The sequence below is a fragment of the Pleurodeles waltl genome, chromosome 2_1, assembly GCF_031143425.1.
Source record: "Pleurodeles waltl isolate 20211129_DDA chromosome 2_1, aPleWal1.hap1.20221129, whole genome shotgun sequence".
Taxonomy (NCBI): Eukaryota; Metazoa; Chordata; class Amphibia; order Caudata; family Salamandridae; genus Pleurodeles; species Pleurodeles waltl.
The window spans coordinates 110272786-110295102 of NC_090438.1; the positions used below are offsets into that span (position 1 = coordinate 110272786).

At 45.3% G+C, this 22317-nt stretch overlaps 1 protein-coding gene across 1 annotated transcript in view; it reads right to left on the reverse strand.

The window, feature by feature from the left end:
• The window catches only part of ATRX (ATRX chromatin remodeler), a 1138900-nt gene that overhangs the window by 780586 nt on the left and 335997 nt on the right, over positions 1-22317 (reverse strand). The window contains exon 12 of the mRNA XM_069211061.1: positions 821-1024. Within this exon, the coding sequence (XP_069067162.1) occupies positions 821-1024 (204 nt within the window). The remainder of the gene's footprint in view (positions 1-820; positions 1025-22317) is intronic.

The window sequence follows — 22317 nt, forward strand, 5'->3', positions numbered from 1 at the left end:
TTGTTTTTTTTTTAATACTGGAAGAAAAGCTGACACATTGCTCGAAAGGCGAAACTGGAAAAACATCTTCTCTCTCAGGATGATGTAAGAAATTCTCTTTATTGCACTTTTAAGAAAAACCTGTTGACAGTTCCAGCTCCTGGATCAAACTCAAAAGGGGAAAAAACGAAAATACAAGGATACAAATATCCTGCACTAAAAGCAGGACTTCTGGAGGTGCAGGCTATGTGCCAATAACAATCAGATAGAGCTGAATATTGCTGATTTTTATATCCTATTTTACCTTCAGTGCCCCATCGGTTGTCTGGTAACAGAACAAGTGCAGAAACAAAAAAAACCTTAGTTAAGAATGAGAGATGAAAATCTAACTTCAGAGTATTTTTGGGTGTTGGTACTTATTTTTAGCCGTGAAAACTGTGTACTGCTGCTAAGTGATTCTTAGAAATTACAATAGAATGCTTTTCATGGTTTGGTACACTTGCGATTACTTAATTTGTTTAACGGTCATGTTTATGCAACTGCTAATTTTTTATGGTTATACGGTAGGGTGTATTACCAGCATAAAGGCCAAGGAGAGTAATAAATGTATAAAGTACACCACTTGCCTTTTGTGGTATTTTATCTGAAAATTAGTCTAAATAACTCAATAAGGAAATTAGGAAAAGCATTACGTTTGAAATATGCTCTGTAAAAGAAAGAAAATTAGTTGATTATCTTTATACCTGAATGGCATTAAGCACAGCTCACTAAGCCTTTTGTACAGTAAATGATTAGAAGTAACACTGCAAAATATGCAGGAAAAATATTTTTGTGTAGTTACCTTTTCGACGAGTCCTGGGTTTTCTATCTTTTACGTCCTTAGACTTGTCTTTTTTACCCTTATCCTTATCAGACTTGCTTTCTTCTCCAGATTCACCTTCGTTCAAGCTTAACTTTTTTCTCAGTAACTTATGCCTGTATCTTGGCTTCTTATCTAATTCAGAGTCAGAGTCGGAATCAGAGGTGGATCCAGCGTCTTCCTCAACTGTTAAGAGAACAATAAATGTCTTAAATTAATCAAAATATTTTAATGACATTTTTCACAATATATTTATGCATACATCTGATCTCCACAGACTTAAGTGTTCAACTAGTCAAGTACTCAGTACAAGCACAATAAAAGATGAAATTGAACCTTGTCTCCCCCAGTGTGCTGCCACTCCGAAGCAGTATATCAAGCAAGTAGGGAAAAACTTAGGTGAACCAAAAAAAAAAAAAAAAAAACGCAAGAACATGTCTAGACTGCTCTCTGATCTCTGCAGCAATCATCTACACATTTCATATTGCTTTTAAACCATGCTCCTTTAAATGATGGCGCAGGTAACAGTGCAGCAGCCCACTTGCAGTAGAGCTGGTGAGTCTGCCTTTGCGGACGCACAGAAGAGTGGCAGGAGAGACATGGAATTCAGCTGATGTATCGTGCAGAACTTTACTGCAGTAATGAAAGGAGGGGAGGCGTACATTGTAGATTATGCTCCCTAGAGGTAATAGGAAGAGGACTGGGACAAAAACAAGCAATGTAGAACATGAGAGCAGAAAAACTATAGTTTTAGTTTATTTTGGGCACAGGTACTCCTCTTTTAACCCCTTCGCTGTCAGGCCTTTTCCCCCTCCTGTGCCAGGCCTTTTTTTGGCTATTTGGGGCAGTTCGCTTAGGCCCTCATAACTTTCTGTCCACATAAGCTAGCCAAGCGAAATTTGCGTCCTTTTTTCCCCAACATCCTAGGGATTCTAGAGGTACCCAGACTTTGTAGGTTCCCCCGAAGGAGGCCAAAAAATTAGCCAAAATACAGTGAATATTTTTATATATATTTTTTTTTAAATGGAAAAAAGTGGCTTCAGAAGAAGGCTTGTGTTTTTTTCCCTGAAAATGGCATCAACAAAGGGTTTGCGGTGCTAACATCACCAGCTTCCCAGCTTTCAAGAACAGGCAGACTTGAATCAGAAAACCCAATTTTTCAACACAAATTTGGCATTTTACTGGGACATTCCCCATTTTTATGATTTTTTGTGCTTTCAGCCTCCTTTCAGTCAGTGACAGAAATGGGCGTGAAACCAATGCTGGATCCCAGAAACCTAAACATTTCTAAAAAGTAGACAAAATTCTGAATTCAGCAAGGGGTCATTTGTGTAGATCCTACAAGGTTTTCCAACAGAAAATAACAACTGAAAAAGAAAAATATTGAAATTGAGGTGAAAAAAACAGCACTTTTTCTCTACGTTTTCCTCTGTAACTTTTTCCTGCAATGTCAGATTTTTGAAAGCAATATACCGTTACGTCTGCTGGACTCTTCTGGTTGCGGGGATATATAGGGCTTGTAGGTTCATCAAGAACCCTAGGTACCCAGAACCAATAAATGAGCTGCACCCTGCAGTGCGTTTTCATACTATACCGGGTATACAGCAATTAATTTGCTGAAATATAAAGAGTGAAAAATAGCTATCAAGAAAACCTTTGTATTTCCAAAATGGGCACAACATAAGGTGTTGAGGAGCAGTGGTTATTTGCACATCTCTGAATTCCGGGGTGACCATACTAGCATGTGAATTACAGGGCATTTCTCAAATAGACGTCTTTTGTACACACTCTCTTATATTTGGAAGGAAAAAATGTAGAGAAAGACAAGGGGCAATAACACTTGTTTGGCTATTCTATGTTCCCCCAAGTCTCCCGATCAAAATGATACCTCACTTATGTGGGTAGGCCTAGCGCCGGCGACAGGAAATGCCCCTAAACACAACGTGGACACATCACATCTTTTGAAAGGTAACAGAGGTGTTTTTTGCAAAGTGCCTACCTGTAGATTTTGGCCTCTAGCTCAGCCGACACCTAGGGAAACCTACCAAACCTGTGCATTTTTGAAAAATAGAGACCTAGGGGAATCCAAGATGGGGTGACTTGTGGGGCTCTGACCAGGTTCTGTTACCCAGAATACTTTGCAAACCTCAAAATGTGGCTAAAAAATAAATAAAAAAAAAACACATTTTCCTCACATTTCGGTGACAGAAAGTACTGGAATCTGAGTGGAGCCACAAATTTCCTTCCACCCAGCATTCCCCCAAGTCTCCCGATAAAAATGGTACCTCACTTGTGTGGGTAGGCCTAGCGCCCACAAAAGGAAATGGCCCAAAACACAACGTGGACACATCACATTTTTTCACAGAAAACAGAGGTGTTTTTTGCAAAGTGCCTATCTGTGGCTTTTGGCCTCTAGCTCAGCCGGCTGGGGGGTCGGGTGGGGGGAGGGGGAGTGGGGGGGGTCGCTCCTTCATGGCAATTTCACACAAAAAAAGAAAATCCCTGGTGTCTAGTGGGCGTTTCAAAAGCCGGATTGCTTGCAATCCGGCTTTTGAAACGCTCAGAGAGACTTCAAAGGGAAGGAAATGCCTTTCCTTCCCTTTAAAGCCTCTCTGGGCCTCCCCCACGTGATTGAAAGAGAAATGCTTTCGATCGTGCTGGAAGCAGGCCCTCTGTGATTGTCAGCATGTGATGCGCGCTGACGTCACAGGGGGGGATGGTCGGGGGTGGAAGGGGAAGGGCTTCCTCTTCCATGCCTGCCTTGGGGGGGTGGGTGGGGCGCACATGTGGGGAGCGCTAGCGTTCCCCCCCCCCAGTTCCTGGGTGCAGGACGAGGTGATCTCATCCAAGGCACCCGGGAACCGGTGCCTTGGACGAGATCACCTCGTCCAGGGCACCGTAGGGGTTAAAGAAGTTAAAACCATGCATACTGCTGCTAGGAGAATGTTTTTATTTTGTCTTTTTTATTTATTCATTTATTTTTTATTTATTTATTTTACAGTTGGAAGCACTTGCAAGCACTTGACAAGTTTAATTTCGATGAATGAGACTGACAGTGCATAAATCCTTCCTCTTCAGGTCAAAACGTTTCCTGTAAGTGCATGTTGCTTACCCTTCAGTAACTTTTCTGATGGTTACTTAATCTCCAAGAGCATTCCTAATCTAAAAGGATGCAGATTGTTTTCAGAACTCTAACACAACACCAGAAGATTCAATGAAATGAGTAGACTGACATCCTGAAGATCAAGACACCTAACAATTCTTGCCGGCCTCGAAAGAGCAGATATTCCCCCGTTGATATGTTATCTTTTAAACCACACTGGGCGTAACAGGACAGAGAGGAAGAAACCAGATACTTACCTATATTTATCACTTTGCAGCTGGAAACACTTCTGAATTCACAAGGTTTGCACAACTCCGCCATATAACTATTGGGTCTGGAAGTATCTGTTCTACTAAAACTTTTGTTTGTTAGTTTTGTGGGTGGGATTCAACACAACCTGAGCCCTTGAAGGACGCTGACCATAATCCCACACTCAACAACAGTGTCAAAATCACACATGTTACACAATAGATACCCTACACACACACTAGGGTTTTCTATAAATTACCAAAAATCACACTTGAAACCATCCCAAACTCATGTTAAGATTTTTTTTTAATCCTTCCACTAAAGTCAGTCAATGGTGGTGGTCTGATTGCATGTGAATCTAAAGGTTTCAGGTAACTAACCGGTTTCATGTGAAGCATCAAATCTCTTCTAGATACGCATGCTTTACACAGATCATGTAGTGGTACTACCTGCTCGGCGGCAGTGGGTAGAGGAGATAGTGGAAGCAAAAATGCTTGTAAATGCAGAATGGCCAATATCAACCACCTCTGCATAGCACACCTAAATGGTTTCTACAATATATCTAGCAACAGTAATCTCAGAAACAGATGTCCATAAAACCTGAGCTCAATAACCAACAAACTTTCATTTTTTGATACTGTGGGCTGTCTGTATGTAGTACATAACTACCCTCCTGACATCCAATGTGTGTAAGGCACTTTCTGCAACATCAAATAATTTATAATAGCAGCTCGTGCTCCTATGACCCCGCACTCTCTTGCTGTACATATTGATCAATAATGGTGCAATTACTAGGGGATCAGTCACTATAAATCTCCATCCTGTAAAGAAATAATAGACTTTCAAATCAATTCCATACCAGTTTTCAATCAGTAATCAAAGGGTTGTTATATTTGCAGAGTATTCATCATACACCATATCAATTGTTCAAAGGTACTCGAAGTAAAAAAAAAATCTTTTCAGTTTTCATATATCCTTTATTTCTCTTAATGATCCAAGTTTCCATTCAGTATTTTTCATTGTCAGACGACGTGTTACGTCCCCAAAGGGATTCCCTCAAGACATTTGATTTTTCAATCCTGGGACATGATTTGCTAACAGCGTCATGTTTTTCGAAAGAGTCTATTTTTCAATGCTTTGAGTCAGTTGTGATAGTGGATGTAGGAAGCTGGCTTGGTGTGTGGTAGGTACCTATGGCAGTTCCACCTTACAGCAGGTCAATGTATCCCCTCTCAGCGAAGTGTAGGCAGTGTCTAGAAGACAGGCTCTCTAAAGGCAGCTGTGGATGAGCAGCCAAGGCTTATCCAGGAGACATGGAAAGTTCATGCAATACCAATACAGTCACACATTACCTACACACAAGAATAAAACACTTGGTTGTACAAAAATAAAGGTTCTTCATTTTTGGAATACAGTATCAGAAAATACCAGAAAGGTAACCCTCCAATAGGAGGTATGTAAAAACACTATATATGTGGCAAATGTCACTTACCCAGTGTACATCTGTTCGTGGCATGTTCCGCTGCAGATTCACATGCTGTGCACTGTTCCTGCCATCTAGTGTTGGGCTCGGAGTGTTACAAGTTGTTTTTCTTCGAAGAAGTCTTTTCGAGTCAAGGGACCGAGTGACTCCTCCCTTTCGGCTCCTTTGCGCATGGGCATCGACTCCATCTTAGATTATTTTCCCGCAGAGGGTGAGGTAGGAGTGGTAGAATGAGAATAGTAAAGATGTCCATGCAATGGAATAGATATTTATGTACACAGCTTGCTCTAAAGTAGTGTTTATTTACATATATACAATTTTTAATTGCAACTTAAACGGCTACAGGCTCCCGGGGAGGTGGGAGGGTGCATGTGAATCTGCAGCGGAACATGCCACGAACAGATGTACACTGGGTAAGTGACATTTTCCGTTCAATGGCATGTGTAGCTGCAGATATACATGCTGTGCATAGACTACAAAGCAGTAATCCTCCCAAAAGCGGTGGTCAGCCTGTAGGAGTTGAAGTTTTTTTAAATAATGTTCTTAATACAGCCTGTCCTACTGTGGCTTGTTGTGTTGCTATCACATCTACACAGTAGTGTTTGGTAAAAGTATGAGGTGTGGACCAAGTGGCTGCCTTACAAATTTCTGTCATTGATATGTTACCTAGAAAGGCCAGTGTTGCTCCTTTCTTTCTAGTGGAGTGTGCCTTTGGTGTAATGAGTAGCTCTCTTTTAGCTTTTAGGTAACAAGTTTCTTTGCATTTAACTATCCATCTGGCTATGCCCTGTTTGGACATAGGGTTACCAGCATGGGGTTTCTGGAATGCTACGAAAAATTATTTAGTTTTACTAAATGGTTTTGTTCTGTCTATATAATGCATTAGAACTCTTTTTATGTCTAATGTATGCAGCGCTCTTTCTGCTACTGAGTCTGGTTGTGGGAAGAAGACTGGGAGTTCCACTGTATGGTTTAAATGAAACTGTGAAATGACTTTTGGTAGAAATTTTGGATTTGTGCGGAGAACTATTTTATGTTTGTGCACTTGTATAAAGGGTTCCCCAATAGTGAAAGCTTGTATTTCACTAACTCTTCGTAGTGAAGAGATAGCTACTAGAAATGCCACTTTCCAAGTTAAGAATTGGATTTGACAAGAATGCATGGGTTCAAATGGTGTACCCATGAGTCGTGCAAGTACAATATTAAGATTCCACAAGGGTAATGGTAGAGTTCTTGGAGGTATGATCCTCTTTAGTCCTTCCATGAAGGCTTTAATGACTGGTATTCTAAATAGTGATTTTGTGTGTTTAATTTGCAAGTAAGCCGAGATTGCAGTGAGGTGTATTTTGATGGATGAAAAAGGAAGATTTGCTTTTTGTAGGTGTAGTAAATAGCCTATGATGTCTTGTATGGACGCATCTAACGGTGTGATGTGTTTTGCTTGGCAGTAGAAAACAAATCTTTTCCATTTATTAGCATAGCAATGCCTGGTGGTAGGTTTTCTTGCCTGTTTAACGACCTCCATACACTTGTTTGGAAGGTTTAGATAGCCAAACTCTAAGACTTCAGGAGCCAGATTTCTAGATTGAGTATTGCTGGATTGGGGTGCCTGATCTGTTGTTTGTGTTGCGTTAACAGGTCTGGTCTGTTTGGAAGTTTGATGTGAGGTACTACTGAAAGGTCCAACAGTGTGGTGCACCACGGTTGGCGTGCCCACGTTGGTGCTAAGAGTATTAGTATGAGTATGTTTTGACTCAGTTTGTTGACTAGAAAAGGAATGAGTGGGAGAGGGGGAAAAGCGTAAGCAAATATCCCTGACCAACTGATCCATAGAGCATTGCCCTTCGACTGAGGGTGTGGGTACCTGGACGCAAAGTTTTGGCATTTTGTGTTTTGTTTTGTGGCGAACAGATCTATGTCTGATGTCCCCCACTGGCAAAAGTATTTTTGTAGTATCTGGGGATGTATTTCCCACTTGTGAGTTTGCTGGTGATCTCGACGGAGATTGTCCGCTAATTGATTGTGAATGCCTGGGATGTATTGCGCTATTAGGCGAATATTGTTGTGAATTGCCCAATGCCAAATTTTTTGTGCTAGGAGGCAGAGTTGTGATGAGTGTGTTCCCCCCTGTTTAAGTAGTACATTGTTGTCATATTGTCTGTTTTGACAATGATGTGTTTGTGAGCTAGAAGAGGTTGAAAAGCTTTTAGTGCTAGAAAGACTGCTAGCAGCTCTAAGATTTATGTGTGGTTGTTTCTGCTGGTTGTCCCACTGTCCTTGTATATTGTGATTGTTGAGGTGTGCTCCCCACCCAATCATTGATGCATCTGTTCTGAGAATGGCGTGAGGCACATGGTCTTGAAAAGGCCGCCCTTTGTTTAAATTTACGGGGTTCCACCTGAAGCGAATAGTGTGTTTGGTGGTCTATCAACACTAGATCTTGGAGTTGACCCTGTGCCTGCGTCCATTGTTTTGCAAGGCACTGCTGTAAGGGCTGCATGTGTAACCATGCATTTGGGACAACTGCGATGCATGATGCCATCATGCCTAGGAGTTTCATCACAAATCTGACTGTGTAGTGCTGATTTGGTTGTATTTTTGGTATTATGGTGTAGAATGATTGTACTCTTTGTGGGCTTGGACTTGCAATCGCTTTTTGAGTGTAGCGCCCAAGTATTGTTGAGTTTGGGATGGTTTCAAGTGTCATTTTTGGTAATTTATAGAAAACCCTAATGTGTGTGTAGGGTATCTATTGCGTAACGTGTGTGATTTTGACACTGTTGTTGAGTGTTGGCCTTTATTTGCCAATCTTCGAGATATGGGAATACATGTCTGTGTTGTCTCCTTATGTATGCCGCTACTACTGCAAAGCATTTTGTAAATACTCTGGGGGCTGTTGTTATCCTGAAGGGAAATACCTTGAATTGGTAATGTTTTCCTTGTATAACAAACCTGAGGTATTTTCTGTGAGATGGATGGATGGGTATATGAAAATATGCATCTTTTAAATCTCAGTTTTAGTACATCTTGTAGTGTCACCATGTGAAAGTGTTCTGATTTGATGAATAGGTTGAGAGTCCTGAGATCTAAAATTGGTCTTAGTGTTTCGTCCTTTTTGGGAATAAGGAAGTACAGGGAATAGACCACTGTTCCTTTTTGTAGATGAGGTACTAATTCTATGGCCTGTTTTGTTAGAAGTGCGTGCACCTCTGCTTGTAACAAAGTTAGATTTTGCGATGATAGTTTGTGTCCTTTTGGGGGAATATCTGGAGGAAAATGAGTGAATTCTATGCAGTAACCATGTTGGATAATTGATAGTACCCATGTGTCCGTTGTTATGTTTTACCATTGATTGTGTAGCATTTCCAGTCTTCCTCCCACAGGGGATATGTGCTGGGGGAAGGTGATGGAAAAGTCACTGCTTGGTGTTATTGGCCTGCTTTGTGGTTTGGAATTTTCCCATGGACCTTGGGAATTGTCCCCTAAAGGACCTGCAAAACCCCCCTCTCTGATATTGTGATTGGTAGGAGGGTTTTGTTTGAGAGGTGGATGTTTCTGATGACTGTGGTCTAAAACCTCCCCTATACTGCGGTTTTCTGAATGTCCATCTGTATTGGGACGAGTAGAGCACTCCCATTGCTTTGGCCGTATCAGTGTCCTTTTTAATTTTTTCGATGGCTGTGTCCACTTGTGTGCCAAATAGAAGTTGCTGATTGAATGGCATGTTGAGAACAACCTGTTGAATCTCTGGTTTGAAACCTGAGGATCTCAGCCAAGCATGCTGCCTAATTGTCACTGCAGTTTTCAGTGTTTGTAGGAAGTTGGCTCTGTATGTACTATTTCAAAGTAAGAAATAGCATGCACAGAGTCCAAGGGTTCCCCTTGGAGGTAAGATAGTGGCAAAAAGAGATAATTCTAATGCTCTATTTTGTGGTAGTGTGGTTGAGCAGTAGGCTTATCACAGGGTAGTGTTTAGCATTTGTTTGTACACACACAGGCAATAAATGAGGAACACACACTCAAAGACAATTCCAGGTCAATAGGTTTTTATAGAAAAATATATTTTCTTAGTTTATTTTAAAAACCATAGGTTCAAGATTTACAAACAATAATTTAAATGAAAGGTATTTCACTCAGGTATCTTAGGAACTTTGAATCAACACAATAGCATGTACAGTTTTGGCAAAAATGGCAATAAGCTATTTTACAATTGGACAAAGTGCAAAAATCAACAGTTCCTGGGGAAGGTAAGTATTTGTTAAGTTCACAGGTAAGTAAAGCAATTACAGGGTTCAAAGTTGGGTCCAAGATAGCCCACCGCTGGGGGTTCAGGGCAACCCCAAAGTTACCACACCAGCAGCTCAGGGCCGGTCAGGTGCAGAGGTCAAAGTGGTGCCCAAAACGTATAGGCTTCAATGGAGAAGGGGGTGCCCAGTTCCAGTCTGCCAGCAGGTAAGTACCCGCGACTTCAGAGGGCAGACCAGGGGGGTTTTGTGGGGCACCGGGGGGGGGGGACACAAGTCAGCACAAAAAGTACACCCTCAGCGGCACAGGGGCGGCCGGTGCAGAGTGCAAACAGGCGTCGGATTTGCAATAGGTTTCAATGGGAGACCCAGGGGTCTCTTCAGCGATGCAAGCTGGCAATGGGGGGGGGGGCTCCTCGGGGTAGCCACGAACTGGGCAAGGGAGAGGGCCACTGGGGGTCGCTCCTGCACTGGAGGTCGGATCCTTCAGGTCCTGGCGGGTGCAGTGGGTTTCCAAGGCGTCGGGTTCTTTGAAGCAGGCAGTCGCGGTCAGGGGGAGCCTCTGGATCCCCTCTGCAGGCGTCGCTGTGGGGGGTCAACTCTGGCTACTCACGGGCTCGCAGTCGAGTCCTCCCTGTAGTGTTGTTTCTCCGCAGGTCGAGCCGGGGGCGTTGGGTGCAGAGTGGAAAGTCTCACCTTCCGTCGGGAAACGTGTAGTCCTTTAAAAGTTGTTTCTTTGTTGCAAGTTTCAGTCTTTGTGGAACAGAGCCGCTGTCCTCAGGAGTTCTTGGCCCTTTTAGATGTAAGGTAGTCCTCTGAGGCTTCAGAGGTCGCTGGACCCTGGGGGACGCGTCGCTGTTGCAGTTTTTCTTGGAGTGGGGAGACAGGCCGGTAGGGCTGGGGCCAAAGCAGTCGGTGTCTCGGTCTTCTCTGCAGGGCTTCAGGTCAGCAGTCCTTCCTCTTCAGGTAGCAGGAATCTATCGTCCTAGGTTCTGGGGGGCCCTAAATACTCAATTTAGGGGTGTGTTTAGGTCTGGGAGGTTAGTAGCCAATGGCTACTAGCCATGAGGGTGGCTACACCCTCTTTGTGCCTCCTCCCTGAGGGGAGGGGGGCATATCCCTAATCCTATTGGGGGAATCCTCCATCTGCAAGATGGAGGATTTCTAAAAGTCAGAGTCACCCCAGCTCAGGACACCTTAGGGGCTGTCCTGACTGGCCAGTGACGACTCCTTGTTTTTCTCATTATCTCCTCTGGCCTTGCCGCCAAAAGTGGGGCCGTGGCCGGAGGGGGTGGGCATCTCCACTAGCTGGGATGCCCTGTGGCGCTGTAACAAAGGGGGTGAGCCTTTGAGGCTCACTGCCAGGTGTTACAGTTCCTGCAGGGGGAGGTGAGATGCACCTCCACCCAGTACAGGCTTTGGTACTAGCCACAGAGTGACAAAGGCACTTTCCCCATGTGGCCAGCAACATGTCTGGTGTGTGGCAGGCTGGCAAAACTAGTCAGCCCACACTGGAAGTCGGGAATGTTTTCAGAGGGCATCTCTAAGGTGCCCTCTGGGGTGTATTTCACAATAATATGTACACTGGGATCAGTGTGCATTTATTGTGCTGAGAAGTTTGATACCAAACTTCCCAGTTTTCAGTGTAGCCATTATGGTGCTGTGGAGTTCGTGCATGACAGACTCCCAGATCATATACTCTTATGGCTACCCTGCACTTACAATGTCTAAGGTTTTGCTTAGACACTGTAGGGGTATAGTGCTCATGCACCTATGCCCTCACCTATGGTATAGTGCACCCTGCCTTAGGGCTGTAAGGCCTGCTAGAGGGGGGACTTATCTATGCCATAGGCAGTGTGAGGTTGGCATGGCACCCTGAGGGGAGTGCCATGTCGACTTAGTCATTTTATCCCCACCAGCACACACAAGCTGGCAAGCACTGTCTGTGCTGAGTGAGGGGTCCCCAGGGTGGCATAAGACATGCTGCAGCCCTTAGAGACCTTCCCTGGCATCAGGGCCCTTGGTACCCCGGGTACCAGTTACAAGGGTCTTACCTGGATGCCAGGGTGTGCCAATTGTGGAGACAAAGGTACAGGTTAGGGAAAGAACACTGGTGCTGGGGCCTGGTTAGCAGGCCTCAGCACACTTTCAAATCATAACTTGGCATCAGCAAAGGCAAAAAGTCAGGGGGTAACCATGCCAAGGAGGCATTTCCTTACACTGTTCTTGCGGCAGTGTCAGTGGAGTCTAATACAGATCATATTTGGTTGTTAGATATTGCTTGTCCCTCCTCTACCACTTGCGGAGCTCTTTTCTGGTATTCCTTGGGGAGATGTTGGATGGTATCGCTCATCTCGTCCCACTGAGTTCGGTCATATCGTGCAAGGAGGGCTTGAGAGTTTGCTATGTGCCACTGATTGGCAGCTTGTGACGCTACCCTCTTTCCTGCCGCGTCAAACTTCTTACTCTCTTTATCTGGAGGTGGTGCATCTCCAGATGACTGCGAGTTGGCTCTCTTTCTCGCAGCTCCAACCACCACCGAGTCTGGGGGCTGCTGATGAATACTGGGTCTGATGGTGGTGGCTTTTTATTTCTTTTCCACTCGTGGTGTAATGGGTCTTCCTTTCACTGGCTCCTGAAAATTCTGTTGGGCATGTTTAAGCATGCCTGGGAGCATAGGCAGACTTTGATAGGAAGCATGCGTCGAGGACAAAGTATTAAAGAGAAAGTCGTCCTCCAATGGCTCTGTGTGCATGCTCACATTGTGGAATACAGCAGCCCTAGCCAACACTTGAGTGTATGAGGTGCTATCTTCGGGTGGAGAGGGTTTAGAAGGATAGCACTCCGGGCTATTGTCCGACACAGGGTCATCATAGAGGTCCCAGGGGTCTGTATCTTGTTGCGACTGCACAGTGTGTGTGGGTGACTGTGCAGTGGGCGTGGCAAGAGGAGAAATTGTTCTTTGAGGAGAATGCGGAGGAGAATGTTCTGGGGAAAACTATTGTGACGGAGATTTTTCTCTGGGCACTTTAGCCTTTGGCTGCTAAGTGTCTGAAGGTCCTTGGAAAGCCAGTTTCCTTTTGAATTTGAGAGGAGGTGCCGTTTGGATGTTCCCAGTATCCTTATGGATCTGTATCCTTGCCTGTGTTTCATCAAACTCCTCCCTTTGGTGAAGTTCCTCCTCGAACCTGTGTCTTTCTTTCATTTGTTTCGAAAGTTCATGTTCCTCAGTGTATGAGGCTTTTTTCGGCTCTGAAGCCATTTTTTTCGGCACCGAAATGTCCATGCTGATAGTAGGTCTCGGTTCCGAAAGACTCTTTCGACTAGACGAGTCGAGTTTTCTCAGACACGGTTTCTCGGCTCGAGTCCAAAGAATTTGGCACGGATTTGGCCTTTTTCGGTGCCAAAGGTGTTGCTTGGTCACCGCTTGATTTCTTGTGGGTTGAGCCATGGGCTTCCGGCAGTGGCGTCCCCGAGGCCTTTAGTTTTGTCTTGGACTGATTCTGGGCTTGGGTCGGGGCAGGCATACTCACTGGCATGCTGTGGGTGGTCGGTCTGCATCTGAGTCGTCCGAATCGGAACCTTGGATGGAGATGGCCATCTCCTCTTCCTCGAAGTCGAGGTACTCGGTACTTTTAGACGCCAGTTGCAGTCGTCTCGCCCTTCGATCCCTCAAGGTCTTCTTCGAACGGCAGGACCTGCAGGCCTCACAAGTATCCTCTCGGTGGTCTGGTGACAAACACAGATTACAGACCCGGTGTTGATTTGTGTAGGGATAGTTGGTGTGGCACTGTGGACAGAATCCGAATGGGGTCCGGTCCATGAGGCTTCGACGCTCTCTGCGGTCGGGCCTACCAGGCCCTGGATGAGTGCAGGAGCCCCAAAGGGCAAACGAAAGTGTGTTTCCCCGGTGTCGAGGTGTTGATGCAAGATGTTTTGAGATCAAAAACAATACAGACGATTTTCTGTGAATTTTAGTCTTTTTCCAAATCGAATAACCGGAGACAAGAGGAACACGTCCGAACCCGATGGCGGAAAGAAAACAATCTAAGATGGAGTCGATGCCCATGCGCAATGGAGCCGAAAAGGAGGAGTCACTCGGTCCTGTGACTCGAAAAGACTTCTTCTAAGAAAAACAACTTGTAACACTCCGAGCCCAGCACTAGATGGCAGGAACAGTGCACAGTATGTGTATCTGCAGCTACACATGCCACTGATATAAATATAAACACACACTAATAAACAGAGGCATAAAAAGGTTAGAAAACAGTGTAAAATAGCAATAAGTAATAGTAGCCCTAGGAGAAGCCCAAACCATAAACCTAAGTAAGTAAATCGTGTAGAGGGGAGCTGGGAGTACTAGGAAACCACACAGGTAAGTAATTCAGTACCCACCAGCGACCAGGAATGTAGGAGTAAAACACTAGATTCCACCAAAACCACCACAAAGGATGAAAAGAAGAAAAAGAAGACACCCAGAACAGCATGCAAGAAATAAGCGGTGGATTACTGAAGATGGAGACCTGTGGAGAGAGGGGACCAAGTCCAGAAGTGTTTGTGGAGTCCAGGGGGAGTAGGAGATACTACCCACCCAGAGGTACATTTTGGAGTTGGACAATGAAGAAGGAACACAGGTCAGCATTGCAGCACTGAAGCTGGATAAGAGTTCCTGAGGATGGATTGCAGATGGGTGTCGGTGAAGGATTTCCACCAACAAGCATTGGCAAAGGCAAATTTGCAGCTGGAAGAAAGGAGGTGCTGCCGGGGACCAGCAAGGCCCAGGAGGACTCAGAAGCTGCTGAAGTTCCCCTTGGAGGTGAAGCAAACAAGCCTTGGCAGCTGCAAAGGACGCACTGCACGGGGGTGCTGTCTTGCATGGAGTGGAAAGGACTTACCACCACCAAAGTGCGACAACTGGTAGAGAGGATCAAGGGAGACTCTTCGGACCACCACAAATGATGCAGGACCCGCACCACTCAGGATGAGGGGAGATCCACACAGCAGTCGCCATTGCAGCCAGGTACCTGTAGTTACAGGGGAGTGATGTCTTCACCCCAAGGGAGATTTCTTCTTGTGCAGGCTGAAGAGTAGCAGTCCTCTGAGGATGCACGGCTGGGGAAATGTTGCAAAGCTGGCAGGAAGTCTGGATACATGTTGCAGAAGTGTCCCTCGTGGATCAGCAGCTTGTAGGTTCCTGGAGGGTCCAATTGAGGTTCCGGATGCCAGAAGTCGAAGCAGAGATTGCAGAGAAGTTTGCAAGCCGAATCTGATGACCCACCTAAAAGGAAGACCCTATATAGCCCAAAGAGGGGGCTTGGTCACCTAACCAGGTAGCTACCTATCAGAGGGTGCCTCTGACGTCACTTGCATGGCCACTCATATGCTCCCAGAGTTCCCTGCCAACCTTGGAATCAAGATGGCAGAACCCAGGGACCCTCTCTGGAGGCGCTCCGAACACCACCCCTGGGGTGGTGATGGACAGGGGAGTGGTCACGCCCCTTTCCATTGTCCAGTTTCGCACCAGAGCAGTGACGGGGGGGGGTCCCTAAACCGGTGTAGACTGGTTTATGCAAGGAGGGCACCAAATCTGCCCTTCAAAGCATTGCCAGTTTCTTGGGGAGGCTACCCCTAACAAGACTAACACCTATTTCCAAAGGGAGAGGATGTAACAGCCCTCTCCCAAAGGAAATCCTTTGTTCTGCCTTCGTAGACTTCAGCTTCTCAAGCAAAAGGAGGCAGAAACCTGTCTGAGGGGTGGCAGCTGCTGGGCTGTCCGGAAAAACCCTGTAAGACTGGTGGTAACAATGCTGGGGCTTATCCAAGGAGCCCCCAGAATGCATGGAATCATACTTCCAATACTTGCAACAGTATTGGGGTATGAGTCTGTTGCAGCAGATATGCTAATATGAGAATATTCTAATGATTTTCGTATACATACTAATGAGAAAAATGACATTTGAAAACTAATTGAAAATAACGTGTAATGTAGAAAATGTGCCCACGGAGAGTGGTCACCATCTGTGTTAACTGTATTAAAATAATGTGAAATGTGTATGAAATGGTAATAATATGCAATAACTAATGATATAACCTATGTTTTATCATGCTTCGTATCCTTAACTTAGCCGAACTAGAGGCCTGGTCGGCGCTGGGCCTTGCTTGCTTAAACGTGGAGACGTGATGAGCCGCAGAGACTGAAACTGGAGAAAAGGACCTTGAACTGTACAGAGTTCAGAGATGAGCTCTGCTACAAATTTCTGCAGATTCATCAGCGGACAGGAGACAATCAGAACAAATTGATACAATTATGTGTAGAGTAGGCTAAATATATGTAGGAAGTTGGCTCTGTATGTGCTATTTCAAAGTAAGGAATAGCATGCACAGAGTCCAAGGGTTCCCCTTAAAGGTAAAATAGTGGTAAAAATAGATAATACTAATGCTCTATTTTGTGGTAGTGTGGTCGAGCAGTAGGCTTATCCAAGGAGTAGTGTTAAGCATTTGTTGTACATACACATAGACAATAAATGAGGTACACACACTCAGAGACAAATCCAGCCAATAGGTTTTTATATAGAAAAATATCTTTTCTTAGTTTATTTTAAGAACCACAGGTTCAAATTCTACATGTAATATCTCATTCGAAAGGTATTGCAGGTAAGTACTTTAGGAACTTCAAATCATCAAAATTGCATGTATACTTTTCAAGTTATTCACAAATAGCTGTTTTAAAAGTGGACACTTAGTGCAATTTTCATAGTTCCTAGGGGAGGTAAGTATTTGTTAGATTAACCAGGTAAGTAAGACACTTACAGGGCTTAGTTCTTGGTCCAAGGTAGCCCACCGTTGGGGGTTCAGAGCAACCCCAAAGTCACCACACCAGCAGCTCAGGGCCGGTCAGGTGCAGAGTTCAAAGTGGTGCCCAAAACACATAGGCTAGAATGGAGAGAAGGGGGTGCCCCGGTTCCGGTCTGCTCGCAGGTAAGTACCCGCGTCTTCGGAGGGCAGACCAGGGGGGTTTTGTAGGGCACCGGGGGGGACACAAGCCCACACAGAAATTTCACCCTCAGCGGCGCGGGGGCGGCCGGGTGCAGTGTAGAAACAAGCGTCGGGTTCGCAATGTTAGTCTATGAGAGATCTCGGGATCTCTTCAGCGCTGCAGGCAGGCAAGGGGGGGGTTCCTCGGGGAAACCTCCACTTGATCAAGGGAGAGGGACTCCTGGGGGTCACTCCTCCAGTGAAAGTCCGGTCCTTCAGGTCCTGGGGGCTGCGGGTGCAGGGTCTCTCCCAGGTGTCGGGACTTAGGATTCAAAGAGTCGCGGTCAGGGGAAGCCTCGGGATTCCCTCTGCAGGCGGCGCTGTGGGGGCTCAGGGGGGACAGGTTTTTGTACTCACAGTCTTAGAGTAGTCCTGGGGTCCCTCCTGAGGTGTTGGATCGCCACCAGCCGAGTCGGGGTCGCCGGGTGCAGTGTTGCAAGTCTCACGCTTCTTGCGGGGAGCTTGCAGGGTTCTTTAAAGCTGCTGGAAACAAAGTTGCAGCTTTTCTTGGAGCAGGTCCGCTGTCCTCAGGAGTTTCTTGTCTTTTCGAAGCAGGGTCAGTCCTCAGAGGATGTCGAGGTCGCTGGTCCCTTTGGAAGGCGTCGCTGGAGCAGGATCTTTGGAAGGCAGGAGACAGGCCGGTGAGTTTCTGGAGCCAAGGCAGTTGTCGTCTTCTGGTCTTCCTCTGCAGGGGTTTTCAGCTAGGCAGTCCTTCTTCTTGTAGTTGCAGGAATCTAATTTTCTAGGGTTCAGGGTAGCCCTTAAATACTAAATTTAAGGGCGTGTTTAGGTCTGGGGGGTTAGTAGCCAATGGCTACTAGCCCTGAGGGTGGGTACACCCTCTTTGTGCCTCCTCCCAAGGGGAGGGGGTCACAATCCTAACCCTATTGGGGGAATCCTCCATCTGCAAGATGGAGGATTTCTAAAAGTCAGAGTCACCTCAGCTCAGGACACCTTAGGGGCTGTCCTGACTGGCCAGTGACTCCTCCTTGTTTTTCTCATTATCTTCTCCGGTCTTGCCGCCAAAAGTGGGGCCTGGCCGGAGGGGGCGGGCAACTCCACTAGCTGGAGTGTCCTGCTGGGTTGGCACAAAGGAGGTGAGCCTTTGAGGCTCACCGCCAGGTGTGACAATTCCTGCCTGGGGGAGGTGTTAGCATCTCCACCCAGTGCAGGCTTTGTTACTGGCCTCAGAGTGACAAAGGCACTCTCCCCATGGGGCCAGCAACATGTCTCGGTTTGTGGCAGGCTGCTAAAACTAGTCAGCCTACACAGATAGTCGGTTAAGTTTCAGGGGGCACCTCTAAGGTGCCCTCTGTGGTGTATTTTACAATAAAATGTACACTGGCATCAGTGTGCATTTATTGTGCTGAGAAGTTTGATACCAAACTTCCCAGTTTTCAGTGTAGCCATTATGGTGCTGTGGAGTTCGTGTTTGACGGACTCACAGACCATATACTCTTATGGCTACCCTGCACTTACAATGTCTAAGGTTTTGTTTAGACACTGTAGGGGTACCATGCTCATGCACTGGTACCCTCACCTATGGTATAGTGCACCCTGCCTTAGGGCTGTAAGGCCTGCTAGAGGGGTGTCTTACCTATACTGCATAGGCAGTGAGAGGCTGGCATGGCACCCTGAGGGGAGTGCCATGTCGACTTACTCGTTTTGTCCTCACTAGCACACACAAGCTGGCAAGCAGTGTGTCGGTGCTGAGTGAGAGGTCTCCAGGGTGGCATAAGACATGCTGCAGCCCTTAGAGACCTTCCTTGGCATCAGGGCCCTTGGTACTAGAAGTACCAGTTACAAGGGACTTATCTGGATGCCAGGGTCTGCCAATTGTGGATACAAAAGTACAGGTTAGGGAAAGAACACTGGTGCTGGGGCCTGGTTAGCAGGCCTCAGCACACTTTCAATTGTAAACATAGCATCAGCAAAGGCAAAAAGTCAGGGGGCAACCATGCCAAGGAGGCATTTCCTTACAATATACTTTCCCAGGATCCGAACAATAGAGGCACTGACAGAGACAGTGAGCTACAATCTCGTTACCTGAAGAGCCGGATGATGTTCTCATTGATGGAGAGACCAATCATGTTAATGGAACTTGATGCTTGTACAAACGCAGACGAGTGGTAAACAAAAACTATAGGTTAGAGTCATAACCCCTGATAAGGTTGACCAATTAGCAATTTGAGGGACGGACTGAGAGATCCTAATAAAAAGTAATGACACGAGAGGAGAAATCAGAGTGGAGAGGTGAAAGTTGATGACGTCAGGAGACGCTGTCCGAAGTGCTGAAATTTGGGCTTGCTCTTTGTGAGCCCAAGCCTTCTTCATGACTGATGACCTGGAGACGAAAACGGACTCATTACTGATCTATCTTGGATAGGTAGCTATAAATGATTGACTAACTAATGTGCTTTTCCTTGTAAGTACCAAAGACGCTGTTTAAATTGTTTCTCCTCTTAGTTAGATGTTTTTCCAAATGAATGATAATTGACTAAATTGTTTTTTTGCATGAAGTCCCACATGCTGATGCTAATCTGAGTTAGGTAGGCTGACAAGGGTGACTTTGACTGACTGTCTTGCATTGCTGAATTAATCAAGGTTATAAAATTGCCAATTTGGATTGATGTGGTTTTGCTCATTAATAAAATCTTGATGAATTATTGCCTATTGATGCTAATAAAGCTTAAGATTAACTATGGATTCATTGAAATAAAGGTTTGGATTAGAATTGTAATTAATAGGGAATAAAAACGAACTAACCTTCTTGAGAGTGATGGATATTTTCTAATTAGACTAGGTTTTTGTGTTGTGTGTTGATTGGGATTATTGTTGATTTTTCCTTCTGGTCACCACTTAGCTAGGATACTCTATGCGATCCAAAAGATTCATAGACCTATACGAGTCCCCTTGTAAGTTTACTTACTAAGGACAAGGCACGCTACCAGTTCCGACATGTTTGATACCATATATGCCCAGGTCTGGAGTTACCATTATGTAGCTGGACATATGTCCAGTACATATATCAAATGGGGTCCCCGCACTCACGAAGTCCACTAAAATGTGGCTTGAGTTTGTGGGAGCACCTCTGCTAGTGCAGGGGTGCCCTCACACACAGGTACCTGCACCCTGCCCTCCGAGCTGGGAGGGCCTACCTCAGGGGTGACTTATAGTGACCTGTAGTGAATCGTGAGCATGCGCCTGTTTCACACAGGCTGCAGTAGCAGGCCTGCAAAACCCTTTGCATGGGCTCCCTATGGGTGGCAAAATAGCTGCTGCAGCCCATAGGGATCCCCTGGAACACCAATGCCCTGGGTATCTAGGTACCATATACTAGGGACTTACATTTGTGTGTGGGGGGTGGGGGAATGATAGTATGCCAATTGTGGGAAGAAAAAGGTACAATTTAGAGGAGAGAGCAAAACTACTGGGGTCCTGGTTAGCAGGAACCCAGTAGACACAGTCAAACACACTGACAAACAGTGGGGGTAACCAAGCTAGAAAGAGGCTGGTTTCCTACAGTGGGTATGATACTGTTCCCTTCTGCACCACTTCTTTGATGAGACGGAACATTTCTGTTGTGCTGTTAATTAGCTGTTTATACAGTTTTCCCCTGCACCTGGCTCTGGAAGGCCTTTAGTGCTAGGAAGGTTGTTTTCAATTTTCAGGACATTGATGTATTTGGTCACATCTTGTGCTGACTTCAACTCCCTTATCCTCAGTGTCCGTGGTGATTATGGCTTGTAGTAGAAGTGCTCTGAATGGTCTTCCTTTTAGTATATTCACTATGTTCACCATCTCAGTTCCCTTCTGATTTTGTCACAACCACTAAATCCAATCAAGCACCTGTTGTCTGACCCACTGATTGTTCATCCACGCTTGTATTGATCTCTTGTGAAGTCTTATGTTGGGAATGAGTTGAATGCAGAAAGCGATTATCCTTAAGTGTTTGATAACTGTCTTCTCCATTATAGATGCAATATCTTGTAGTGCTCAATCAAGGTCAACATGGCTTGAACTTTGTGTAGTCTGGAACGTCATTGCTAATTGTGTTTTGAGTTCTGTCCCCTAGAAACTTTTTCCTTGCTTCTGGTTCAGAGGGTGACTTTCCCCAGCTTACTGAGAAAACCAAGTGTGTGTGTAGTGGTACTACCACCTTTGTCATGTTGTCTTAGTACTAATGGATGGGCTTTGCTTTTACAAGCCATTTTTCCAGACAGGGTTAACCAAGTAAGCCTACTTTCTGAGGTATGCCGCTACCACTGGCAGCATATTGGTAAACAACCTTGACACAGAAGACTTGTTTCCCCTTGCATCACAAATCTTTGCTAAAGTTTGAATGCTATGGTAATGTGGATGCAAGCGTCCTTGATATCTACTATTGCTAAACAGTCCTCCTTGTTTAGCAAAGGAATAATATCTTGCAAGGTTGTCAACAAACATTTGTATTTTTATGTACCTAGTCACGAAGTGAAGCTTGAGAACAGGCTGCATGGTTAATTATCGTTTTGGAACTAGAAAGTAAACAGTACACACTTAGTTTCTATCCCTTGCAGCACTTTCTTAATTACAAATGGTCGCCCTCTTTTTTTTTTTTTTTTTTTTTTTTTTTTTAAAGGCATGTGATTTTGTTGTTGACTTCTATATAAAGTCTATGCAGTAAGCAGGACAAATAATATTTAAAACTACTTGTCGGTGGAAACTGCCTGCCCATTTCTTAGACGTTCATTACTCCCCCCACTACTGGTGTGTTGTGTGTGCATAAATGGGGGGGGAGGGGGGGGGTTTGAGGAGAGAGGGTGTTTTCAAGGGGACCCCTGGACCAGGGCTTTTTTTTTGGGGGGGGGGGGGGGGGGGGGGGGGGGCTCAGCAGAAGTTGAGTCCCAAAAATGGCTGCCAACACTTATTGTTTGAAGTGTTGGCAGCCAATCAGATCACAGCTTGATCTGCAACCCTAGATATACAAATTTATTTTCCCTTTAATAGCTCAGAAACGACTGAAAGGATCCACACCAAATAAAACAAGCATTTACAATGCAATAGGTCTCGCATTTGCTTGAGTTAGAGCTATTGGCATTCTAAATGCGTAACTCTTGCCACATAAATTGGTCAACCCTGCCTCATAATTTCGTCTTTGGGGGCATAACCCTATTTTTTTTTTAAAAAGGAAAAAAGTGATGCAGTGTGACCATATACTTAGCCCCTACTGGGTGTTTATAGGACTGGCAGGCCTGGTGCAATGATATTACAAACAAGGCATTTAAAACAAAACGTTTCCCAGCTGTAAAACATTTCTAGCCATAAGAAAGCTTAAAAGACAATGAATTATGGGAGGGTTCATTATTTTAGGGTCCTCACTAAC